The sequence below is a fragment of the Rutilus rutilus genome, assembly GCF_951802725.1.
Source record: "Rutilus rutilus genome assembly, chromosome: 24".
Taxonomy (NCBI): domain Eukaryota; kingdom Metazoa; phylum Chordata; class Actinopteri; order Cypriniformes; family Leuciscidae; genus Rutilus; species Rutilus rutilus.
This window is the reverse complement of record NC_140228.1, coordinates 13,319,772-13,332,463: the sequence shown is the minus strand read 5'-3', so window position 1 is coordinate 13,332,463 and position 12,692 is coordinate 13,319,772. Positions and strand designations below refer to the sequence as shown.

The 12,692-nt window shown below is 36.8% G+C and overlaps 1 protein-coding gene across 1 annotated transcript; it reads right to left on the bottom strand.

The window, feature by feature from the left end:
• Nucleotides 1–168: 168 nt before the first annotated feature.
• tmprss7 (transmembrane serine protease 7) lies at nt 169–12,629 on the bottom strand (the record flags this gene model as incomplete). The annotated part of the gene is made up of 18 exons (XM_084398535.1): nt 12,419–12,629; nt 10,082–10,283; nt 9,321–9,451; nt 9,165–9,232; nt 8,873–9,066; nt 8,626–8,661; nt 6,419–6,647; nt 6,181–6,305; nt 5,995–6,107; nt 5,787–5,893; nt 4,984–5,120; nt 4,706–4,813; nt 3,298–3,405; nt 3,105–3,221; nt 1,519–1,717; nt 1,144–1,412; nt 490–626; nt 169–327 (listed from the first exon to the last, which is right to left on the bottom strand). Exons 1-18 carry the CDS (start codon nt 12,485–12,487, stop codon nt 169–171), a joined length of 2,508 nt encoding a protein of 835 aa, XP_084254661.1. The 5' UTR covers nt 12,488–12,629.
• Nucleotides 12,630–12,692: the final 63 nt, after the last annotated feature.

Below are 12,692 nucleotides of genomic sequence, written 5' to 3'. Positions count from 1 at the left end.
AACTTAAAAAACACCAACAATAACTTTATTGTTCAAGACAAATGTATTATAATGGTGTTACATGATTGAATGACCATTAAATAACACATTTAGTTGTTGTTTAGGTGAAAATGGCTTGTTTTAAGTTACAGACTGAATTATAAGGTGGATTTACTTGGCTGTGCATTTTTAAATATGTCTTTGGATCCAATCTATGAACTTGGCCACTCTGGTGTAAACTCCGGGAAAGTTGGGTCTGCCACAGCCGGAACCCCAACTCACAATGCCCGTCAGAAACCAGCGGCTGCCTGCGTGTGCTTGACAGGACAGAGGACCACCCGAATCCCCCTGCAATCAAAAACTGCTTATGTAAAAATCCAAAGAGACAGCTCACTTTAAACAATGAGAAAGGTTAGTAGGCATACTTTAATAATGCTCTGAAATGAGATACTAAGCTTATGTTTGGTTCATAAGGCAGGACCAAGTCCAATGCCTGTTATCTCCCCTCACCCGACAGGCATCTTGTTCTCCTGAGGACACGCCAGCACACAGCATGCGAGGTGACACGGGGCTGTAGCTTCTCTTGCATTCACTCTGACTTAAAATGCTAACTTCTGCCTTCTGCAATACTGTGGGTAGCACCTTATCTGTACAAACAGAGGAAAAAATATGCTATTTCATTGTCATTTATTGTAGACCTATAAAACTGATTTTATTTTTCTAATTGTTTAAAAGTTTAGGGTCTGTAAGACTGAATACTTTTATTCAGCAAGGACAAATCAAAAGTGACAGTAATGACATTAATACTGTTACAAAATATTTCTGTTTAAAATAACAAAAACACTTTTTTTTTCACAAAAATAGTAAACAGCACAACTGTTTTCAATACTATAAATAATAAAAATGTCATGTGACACTGAAGACTGGAGAAATGATGCTGTAAATTCAGCTTTGCCATCACAAGAATAAATTACATTTAAAAAAATAATTAAGTAGATTTTAAATGGTAATAATATTTCAAAATGTTACTGTTTTTACTGTATTTTCAATCAAATAAATGCAGCCTTGGTAATAAGCATAAGAAACTTAAAAAAAAAAAAATCTTTTCAATCAGCTTTTGAACAGTAGTTTACATCATCTGTCATTGTTTTTTGAGCTCTTTACCCTGTTCAGAACGGTAACCCCAACCGGTGACCCAGCAGCGGTGCCCGTCAGTGAAGGTTTGAGAAGCGGCCGGCAGACAGATGGGCTGGATATAATGTTCCAGGCTGCTGGGCCAGGCCTTCTTCAACTGCACGAGGGCAATGTCATAGTCAAAATTTCTTGCATTGTAGAATTCATGCACCACAATTCGACGGATCTCGGCCACATGCTTGGCATTTCCCTGGCTTAGCATGCCCAGATGAGCCATCCACATACGTGGATCCGACAACCTGAAAGATCACACTTGCTCAAACTGCATTAAGAAATGGCATGGTTTACTTACCTGCTAAAATAACTTTGATATTCAACAGTTTAGGTCTACCTGACGTTCCTCACCTCTCTTTGCTAAAACAGTGCGCTGCAGAAATGAGCCACTCATCAGAGAGGACTGATGCTCCGCAATACAGCTGACCAGAAAAATGCATGCTGACCTGCCACGGCCATTCTCCTTCCACCGCATTGATCCCACCTACAATGCGCTGTTGTGGGGAGGCGCTATCAAATATGCGCTTTAAAGGGGTGGGATTGCCACAGGCTAATAATCATACGGAAACAAATAAGACACAAGCAGATAAAAAAAGTGTGTTAGTGTACAGCCATAAAAAATGACTGACATGCTACGTAAGGATGTATAAATGTGAACACTGATACAGGTGTGTACACAACTACTGGTCAAAAGAATTGAATTAGAATGATTGATGATCATGTGACACTGAAGACTGGAGTAAAGGCTGCTGAAAACTTACAGGAATAAATTACATTTTAAAACAGATTAAAATAGAAAAGAGTATTTGAAATGTTTTACAATGTTACAGTTTTTACTGTATTTTAAAATAAATTCAGCCTTGGTGAGCATAAGAGACTTCTTTCAAAAACATAAAAAAAAATCTTAATTATTCCAAACATTGTATGTTCATAAACTGTTCAGTCATGACAGGTGCATCTAATGAGCCAAATCCAATAAAACCAGAGAGCGTTTAGAAAGAGAATGAACCATGAACAAAGCTCAGCTTGTCTCCTGTAATCTCCCTCTGATTCAACTCCAACACACCAATTACCAAACATCGTTTCAAGACAACCATTGTAAAAAGGTCAATAGATCATAATAATAGCAACAATATCATCATAGTATATGGAGGATATTTTAGGTTGAGTGGTTAGCCAGTCATAAAACATGGTGGTCCTAAATTAACTTTTGGAGTCTCTTTGAAGGATGTGGAACTTAATTGATTTATAGCATCAATGTGAATCTTAAAAGCCACTGAAGTGCCTTGAAACGCGCAGTATTATTCAGTGCGTTGATGTCTTTTCCACTGAAACAGGAAGACAAGGTGGGACATATTGAACAGTTCCTCCTCTTTTTTTAAATAGCCAATAGCGTTTAGTTTCACAGCTCGGCCAGAGCCGTTGAGCTCAGTAAAGCCGCAGTCTTTAGTAAAGAGCTCAGTTTTTGCTCTCACAGTCATTTTTTTCTTTCTTTTTTTCCTTACTCTTCACGCTTTTTTTTTTTGTGTGCAACATTTGAAATGAGAAACGAGAGCAAAGAAAACCAAAGTGTGAGCAGGAAGAAAGTAGGCTAAAAGTGCAAGCAAAAAACCTGATAATTTGATGTAAGATGTGTCTTTAATTCTATGATTCACCTATATTATTTTTAATTCTGTGACCAAAATACATTTGAAGTCAGATTGATTCCGTATTGATACCTCGTATGGATTTGAAGCTACCATATTGTTGATTGTTTGGCTCAAAGGAGATTTTATTAGTAATAGTTGAATTTAAGAATAGTAATAACCGACAAAAAAAAAAAACGAAAACAGACATAAATTGTATTTAGACTAGGACTAGTTCTGTCTGTTTAAATGTCTACAAACCAATCAGATGAGTGACATGATGTTTTTGGATGTTGCCACAGTAAAACTCACCACAGTCCTTCTCATCACTGAGGTCAAAGCAGTCGGGTACGCCATCACATTTAGCATTTTTCTTAAGAATGCAGGCTCCATTGCCACATTGGTAACTGACTCCAGAACAGCTAGTCTCTGCATAGCCAACACATTAATAACTGTACAATTGACACCTATCAAAGTTTGAATTTTTAAATAGTTTTCACATTACCTTGAGTACAGTTGGTCTCATCTTTACCACTGGAACAGTCCATCTCTCCATTACAGATGTATAATGGGTGCAAAGGGGATGAACCTCCACAGATTTTAGGAGGTTTAGCTGTTACAGACAATAAAATAGTGAATATTCACATGAATACTATTTTGAAATACCAAGATATTGTTGTAAACCAATAGTTCTCAACCTTTCTACCTTTCTCTCTTGCATTTAAGACAACATTCAAAGACCCTCCTATCTAAGCAGATATGTTCCTCTAATACTACAAATAAATTCAAAAATATGTTTATATTTTAATTAAAATGATGTTAAGGGCCACCTATTATGCCTTTTTCAAAGTCTTGATTTTGTTTTTGGGGACTACTAGAATAGGATTTCATGTTTAAATGTTCATAAATCACATTATTTTTCAAATATCTTATATTGTTGCAGCACCCATAGATATATATATTTATGGCAGCACCTCACTTCCCAGTCTGTCTATAGCACTCTGTTTAGTTCCAGTCTCTATGAAGCCCCTCCTTCCAAAAAGCGCAATAACCTCTGATTGGTCAGCAAGACCAGTGTGTTGTAATTGGACAAGCGCCTCAAGTGTGTTTTGGAAATGTCACGCCCCTTACCATAACCACAAGTTTCAACACACTGCTAACCCAACTCAACCAGGCCTCGCACCTTTTTTGCAAATGCTTTGGGTGGGAATTATTTAAATTAGGAATACTGTTACATGTACGTTCCCGGAAGAGAACTCAAGACTACAATCGAGTCGTTTCAGGTTCATAAACAGTGCTTATAGAGAATAACTCCCTTTGGAGTGGACTTAGTGCTTTGTTACTTTGCAGACCTTTTTCATGCACAAACAGCAACATTACACACTAAAGAAAGTTGAAAATGTAAAAAAGCATAATAGGACCCCTATAATATAACTAAATTAAAATAATTTGAACAATTATTGCGGCACCTCTGGAAGTTTGCTGAGGTCCCCTGTAGCTCTGTGGTTGAGAACCACTGTTTTATATTATTCCTGTACAATTTTAAGCCACTTTTCCACCGTAGGTTAGAACGGTTCTAAGAACAGTAAGGAAAAGTTCCAGTTATGCTTCCACCTGAGCTTGGATCGCCACGGCCCAATTATAAACTGTTTTCGGCCTGGAATTCTCAGCATGGTTAGCTAACCGTGCTGGTAAAATGCGTGTAGTGACGTCGCCACTCAGGATGGAAAATGAAACCAAACCCGTATCGACTGGGCCGGATCAGCACGGAATGAAACAGTTAAGCAACGAGAATGGTTTTACCTGACGGTTGAAAAGCAGTTATTGTATATCAAACTAACATGAAATACTAGTTTGTTACTTGTTTTACTATAGTAGAACTACATGATTACATGATTTTGTGGTTTACATACAACAAAAAATCTCATCGCTCTCATCCTGACAGTCATCCAGTCCATCACAGCGCTTGAACTTTTCCACACACAGGCCTGTAGAACACAAGAAGTGACTTTCCGGGCATGCTAGGAGAAACAAACAAGACCAGAGTAAACCCATTTGGTGCCATGAGTCATTTTACTGGCATATAATTATAAATAGTATTCCTTTGCTCTTAAGTCAGCTTGTACTACTTGAGAAAAATGACTTTTTAAATTGTTCTCCATTTCCTTTGTTTCAGCAGCATTGTTCTTACGCTGACTGGTGTTGTAACTGCTGTAAGTGGCACTGAAGGGTTGGTCAGCACTTCGTGAACTGCAGCGGAAAACCACTTCAGGGTTTTGAGCAGGAATACGGAAGACAGTTGAGTGGTCAATGTAATTTCCACAATATCTGTAAATAAATCACAGTTATTTCTATACCAATTGACAAACGTTGAATATCAGACCTGATAAATATCACATACTGTCAACACTGAAGGAATAGTTCAGCTAAAATGAATATTCTGTCATTATTTACTCACCATCATGTCTTTCAAAACCTGTTTGACCTTCTTATGTGGGACAAAAATTGTGTTTTATGGACCCTTTTTTTTTTGGTGTTTGGTCAGTGGGAACTATTGCTGTATGAAAAAGAGCTGCATGAAGCTTCTTCAAAATATTTACAGTCACCATGAAATCAAAAATGACGAAACATTTTTCCGACATCTCTTCCCTTCTCTGATGATGTGTTTACTGGCGCGAAGGTCGGGACAACATGTCGCTCACATGACATCACAGCAATAGCAAACCACAATCATCCAATGATCCAATAAATTCCTGATGGACAAAATCAATTCCCGCCCTAAATTTTTTCTTGTTCAAGAAGCCATTTCACTCGGATATACGTCACAATAGGGAAGAAAAGAGTATCGCAACTTCCGTTTCATAGCGATCGGTGAGTAAAAAATGACTTTTAACGATTCCTATAAGAAATGAAATACAATAAACCCCCCCCCCCCCCCCCCCCCCCCCCAAAGATCAGAAATGAGGTGAAATGTACCCTTGACAAAGCACTTACATAATCTCATTGACTTTCCACCAGCCGTGTTCACAGTTTTGCAAGTCTTTTAGTTTAAGCATGTAGTTCTGGAACCTGAGAGCTACACCCAGAGGGCCGCTGGGCATCTGATACGTCAACAGCCAACAAAAAACACCGCTCTGTCACGCGAATACTGTGGATAATATTTCTACACATAAAAAAAAACGCTTTTGATTGGGTGCAGTACCTGAAACATCCAGGAGCAGGAGCACTGACGGGGCAACAGATTAGGGTAGAATGGACTGGTTATAACTCCAGCATCACCTGGGCCAGCGGGTAACGCTATCATATTTATACACTCTGTATGGGAAAGACAAAAGAGGCTCAGCTTCACCAGACACAAAAATACAAATACTTTAGTCGAAGGACTCACGCTCTTCCATGAGAGCCTGGAAGAATCCTCGGAAGATCTTTCTGCCTTGTGTGAGTCTGAATGAGAGCAGCATGACGTTGGAGGTGGAGACCAATGAGATCGGGGCTGACAATGATTCACAAAACCTTGAAGAGAATGCATGAAAATTACAATTATAATCTCAGATTATTTTGTCCTTCATTTTACCAACTCAATCAAGACTGACTTCAAGATCTTTCCGCTCCCTTCTGTCACAAACCTGTAGAGAATCAAGCCTCTCATAGGAAGCAGAGCGTCATACACGGTGAGGGAATCATAGACGCAGTCACTAGGGTCAATACTCAAGCTGTTCACAGTGAGTCGGACGACTGAGCCTGGAGCACTTGTCAGTTTGATGTAGCAGCTCAAGCTTCCCCATGAAGAGAACACGTTGAGGGGAACACTCACATCAGGAACACCTGCATACAGCTTATCCACACACTGAGAGCCTATACACACAGAGAGATGATTACAGATCCCATCAAACACAGAATTACAGAAACAAGATTCTGTCAATAATAATAATACACATTCAAAAGGGGTTTGGGAAATTCAGAATTTTATAACTAAATTCGAATTGAATTGGAATTGAATTTGAAATGTATTGCAAGTGAAATTTACTGAATTGCCATTCAAAGAAACTCAACACAGTAAAATAAATACAATATAAAAAAAAAAACATTTATTTCCTAAAATGTATCCTCTACTTATATTTGTAAACTATAAAATTCTGTCAAAACTAATTAACACAGCCATTAAAACAGATTTTAATTTAGTTTTAATTATTAATAATTAAATCAATTAATTACATTTTTCAAATACAAAAAAATATTGATATCCATGGCTTCATTTTAAAGACTAGTGTAAATAAGAAATGTTCTTATGCCATACTCCATAAAATTACATTCAATTAATGAAACATAAATAAATATGTACATGTATTGATCAAAAGTGACAGTAAATTTACAAAAGATACATCTAAATCTTTTGTGTGCAATTCAGAACTGAATTGAGCAGCCTTTTAGATTTCAGCTTAATTCTAGAACTTTACTTGAATTGAATTTACATTTATAGCAAATTTGAAACTTAAAGGAACATTCCACCGTTTTTTGAAATAGGGCTTATTCATATTTCATACATTTAGATAGGTGGGTAAATGCATTTTTGTCTCAGTGCATGCATTGTTTTAGTCTGACAGGGTCGGCGCTAGCTTAGCTTAGCACAATGAATGGAATCCTTTGTTGCCAGCTAGCATGTCCTGAGTAAAAGTGCTAAAAAAAGTTTTAAAAAACCCACGTAATTACTTCTTGTGGCCTGCATATTCACAACGAGTACAAATAGCGATGCAGATTAACATTAGGTGATTTCTTAGGCAGATATTGACTTGGGACTATATTAGGGGGAAGCACAGGCGAAGCACGGCTACTTAGGCGAAGCACTGCTACTTGGGCGCAGAGATATCACGCAACACATGAAATCCCACGACTTCCGTCAACATACCGGTGTGAATAGTAGCTGCCTGGCTATTTTCCCAACAGTACATGAATGGCGATGAACATGGCTGATTTTGTGTGAGCCAGAACCATACCTATATACAAGAGTTTACAGAAAATGAGTGGAAATAGAACGACAGGAGGAGGTTGCGATCGCTCAACAGGCTATTTGTTACTCGTTGTGAATACGCAGGCCACAAGAAGTAATTACGTGTTTTTTTTGTTTTTTTTTATAACTTTTACTCAGGACATGCTAGCTGGCAACAAAGGATTCCATTCATTGTGCTAAGCTAAGCTAGCGCCGACCCTGTCAAACTAAAACAATGCATGCACTGAGACAAAAATGCATTTACCCACCTATCTAAATGTATGAAAGAATATGAATAAGCCCTATTTCAAAAAATGGTGGAGTGTTCCTTTAACGTACATTACCACGTACAAATACAGTAAATGGTAATATTATTACAATTTAAAAATTCTAAAATGCTTTTTAAAAAAGATTCATATAAATATTTTGTAGAAGTAATTTCTAGAAGTAGAAGTAATTTAAATGCTGTTTTTTGCAGCACAACTTAATAATAAATCATCATATTAGAATGATTTCTGAAGGATCATGTGACACTGAAGACTGGAGTAATGATTCCGAAAATTCAGGAATTAAATACATTTTAAAATCTATGAAAATTGAATTTTACAATAATTTTTGCAATAATATTGCAATTTACAATAATCACAATATTTCTGTTTTTACTGTATTTTTTTTCAACCCCAAACTTTTAAATGGTAATGTACGTTGTTTCAAATTTGCTATAAATGTAGATTCAATTCAAGTAAAGTTCTAGAATTAAGCTGAAATTTAAAAGGCTGCTCAATTCAGTTCTGAATTGCACACAACCCCGGTCATATATGTACATAACTGTCTTGACTTACTCACCCACAGCTGTTGATGTGTAATCCGAGCGTAAAGCAACTGGGAAGACAATATATATATACATATATAAATGTACCATAATAATGCTTCTGAAGCTAAAAGAAATGTACATAACATTTAACATTGTGTAAAATTTGTTTTGTTTTTTTAATTAGTCAGAAGGAACCTTTTTATTTTGGGTATGTCATATATGTACTGTCTTGCTAAAATTGGGGGGCACTTGAGAAGGGGTAACAGTGGCTAAGATTACCATTGACAAGAATGGAGTCGATGTCCACAGGAAGGCCCTGCAGGAAGCCCACTGTAGACCTGTTCTTCATACTCATAAGCACAGAGTCCCTGAGGATGGCACTCAAGCACTCCTCACACACTGCTGGAGTCTTCAGGTGCGGCACCACGAAGATCATCCAGAAATGCACCAGTACACCACCTTGATTATTATTACTGATGGGGTGAGAGGTAATTGTAACCATGTGACATCTCAATTGACCTAAAGAAGTAAATCCATCTAGCAGAGTAGTAGCCTACTGAAGCGGCTGTACCTCAGATCAGAGATGACGGTTTGTTTGTAGAGTCTGGACACTGATGACGTTCGGTATACGCTGGTTATCTTATTGGAAGATAAATATTAAAGTGATGGTGACAATGGCTTTTGAAGGCCTTTTATTGTAATGACATATTTTTGCTGTGTCACTCACCACATGCTGGACGCGGCTAGCCATGGACACAAACTCACTCGAGTCAGCATGCCTGTACTCTGGTATAAACTCCACGTTGGCAACACGGAACATACCAGCAAAATAAACACCACTGTTGCTCTCTCTCCGGACTACAAAACACATAGTGTGCACTTTAGTTAAATTAGATATGTGGACATAACTTTGTATTTATAATATAAATACATTTTTAAGTACTACCTTCTGTATGTAATGATTTCGGACATTAAATGTCTTAGGCATATGGTTAAAATGAATGTAAGCATTTATGATCAGTTAAAATATACTTAATGTAATTTCTGTTGAAACTTGTGTCATGTATTTAAATATATTTGTTGTAATTACACATTTGTAATAATGATAAAGTTGCAATTTAATACATTTAAAATACAACTTTAAATTATAATCAGTATAATAAATATGAACATAATCCATCATAACAAAAAAAAATGATAATCATGTACTTTACATAAGCTTTACGTCAGATCAAAATAAGTGTACTTACTTAAAGCACAACAAATGATTATTAATATAATGATTTAAAATGTAATTTAAAGCTTTTAATTTGACATTATTACAAAATGCACTTTTTAAAAGTGTTTAAGAAACAGCACTTTTACTTTGAGTACACTTAAGTGGTCGTTCATTTCATTAATAATATTATCTGCGCAAGTCTACACAATGCAATTAAGTGCACTTCTTTTTCACAAGGGTGTGTATATGAGTGTTTGTGTTGAGCTTACATATAAAAACCCACAGAAGTGACCACATTATCACCACAACGACAAACACCACCACTGTAATGAGGATGGCCAGATTCTGTAGATCCAATATTGGGTTTTTCTTCTTTGGCTTTTTTGCTCTTCTTCTGCGTCTGTTGTATCTTCTGCATAGTTTATTAAGAGTTGCGTCCACCGTAGCCACTTCCACAGACACGTCAGCTACCTGAAACCACAGGTATGTATCACATTCTGACCTGATGCAATAAACACACACTGGTGAAAAAAGCCAACCGCTGTTAGAATCAAAAGTGTGATGACCTGGATTATAGTAATTTGCATCATATTACTATAATAACTATCATAGAGTACTATCATAACTTTCTGATAATTGTATTACACAATGCTAGAGTCACAAGATATCATAAATGTTCTGCCACCAAAGTGCTGAGGTCATTTCAGGACTCCAGATGTTTTACATTTCTTGAAAAGAAAAGACGGCCTCACATTTTAATTGGCTCAAATGGAGAATGAGTGGGAAATCAGTAGCTTTGGATTTAAGGTGTGTGTTGTGTGGTCTTATCACAAACAGATATTATTGCAATGAGCGGTTAGAGTTACATGGTAAAGCCACTCAGTAATTCTGAGAGAAATCCAACTGGGTTACAAAATCCACCTAACTCTGAGTTCACAATGACTTGATGGGCAACTACCTCAGTCATTTCTCTCATAATAAAGTATTACAACCAATTACCGCAATCTCTTTCTATTGTCCAGCAATCTGATAGATGCATTTAAGGGTTTTCTTGAGTATAAAACCAATGAATATAGATTTGACTATGTCTACACTATTCCTAGTTCATGGACAAGGTAAGGGCTATCACACTAGACATGGGGTCAGCCACTGGTCAACCCCAATCTTGAATATTTGGTTACAGCTATTGCTACAAGAAGAAGTGAACTTTTCCCAATACAATTAAACAATTACCCATACTCAGATTTAGACACATAATTACATGTAACACTGACTTACAAAACAGGTATGATACAGTACAGTCATGGTTTATTGGACATGTAAGCTAATGTTTTTTAGACATTTTGCTTAGAAACACCACGGAGCATCATTGTATCATTTTACCACCATGATATTTTTTTGAAGAACCTTTTAATGCAATAGATAGATAGATAGATACCAACGTACTGTGGTAGTATCAACTAACCGCATCACTGTAGCTACTATGATATCACAGTTTCAATTTTTTGCAAGCAAATTTTACCAGACATGGATAAATATTTCTGAAAGGTAAGTTAGAATCATTTGTTTCGCGACCATCACAATGACTCTCGCGTTCATTGCGGTTGTGCAGTCATGCATTATTTACATGATGTCATCCCATCTCTTTCGCCGTATTTCATTTACAACGAGGTAACACGGTATTTCCAAAGAAAATAAAGCTAGAATATTATTCAAAGACAATCAAGGGTTAAAATTAAAATTCATTTCGAAATGCCTCAAAATTAAGTTGAAGTACAAAAATAGATGGTCCCTATGTAGCCGACATAGGGACCATCTACAAAATATAAACCATAAGAAAAACGTACAATGGCCCTGTCACAGTTAAAAAAAGAGAGCAATATTCACACATAGATTTGTGTTTCACATCTTGGAGCACACTTAACACAATTTAAAAAATATATATATATGCGTACACTTCCGATGACAGAGTCATTGGACGTTTTTAGTAAGAACCTTCTTTGTAGACGGTCCCAATCTTGCGCCAAGTTAAGCATAGTGAGAAGTGCATACTGTAACCTATACACTTTACAATACATCGAGGCAGGTTACAACAAATAAACTGCGATCTCTTATGTATATTCTTATGATATTCAGATAAACCCACTTCTATGCAGTTATGGGCTTTATTCAAATAGTTAAGTAAAAATAATTTTTTCGAGGCTTAGGCTAGGCCTACTATTTGAGAAATGTCAAGCCAATAACTCCATAGCCGCCTCAACAGAGGTCAAAATGGTTTTACTCTCACAGAAATCACCATACTGCAGTTTACGCCAAAATAACTTGGTTACTGAAATTACTATTAGGCCTACAGTAAAACTATAGAACTTGGTTACCACCATTCATAAAAAATGTGCAAATAAATAAATAAATAAACTAAATAAAAACATTGTTTATTTGAAAGAGAACCCCTAGTATTTTATATTGTGATTTTGCAGTAAATAACAATTACTCAAATGACTATTACTAAGTGACTATTGACTACAATAACTATTTTTTATTTTATTTTGTTTTATCTAGGTTTACCATGGTGATATTCAAAGGGTCTAGCAGTATTAATTACTCACACTTGTGGCGTCTTCCCGGGCCACATCATCCTCGCTCCCCTGCCCGCCTTCCTCTCGCGCTGTTTCCATGGTATACAGTCATTCATTTGGACCGGTAATCTCAAATGCTGCACCCTGCATTGTTAAAACTGTTTCCCCCTAAAATCCCTGTCTGTAACCACGACGTGAATGTGAGCAGCGGAATGAAGGCAAACGACACGAGGAGCTTCGTTTCCACCTAACAGTGTGTAACTGTATCCTGGCAGGTGTGCAGACAGTGAGCCTTGTGTTCACT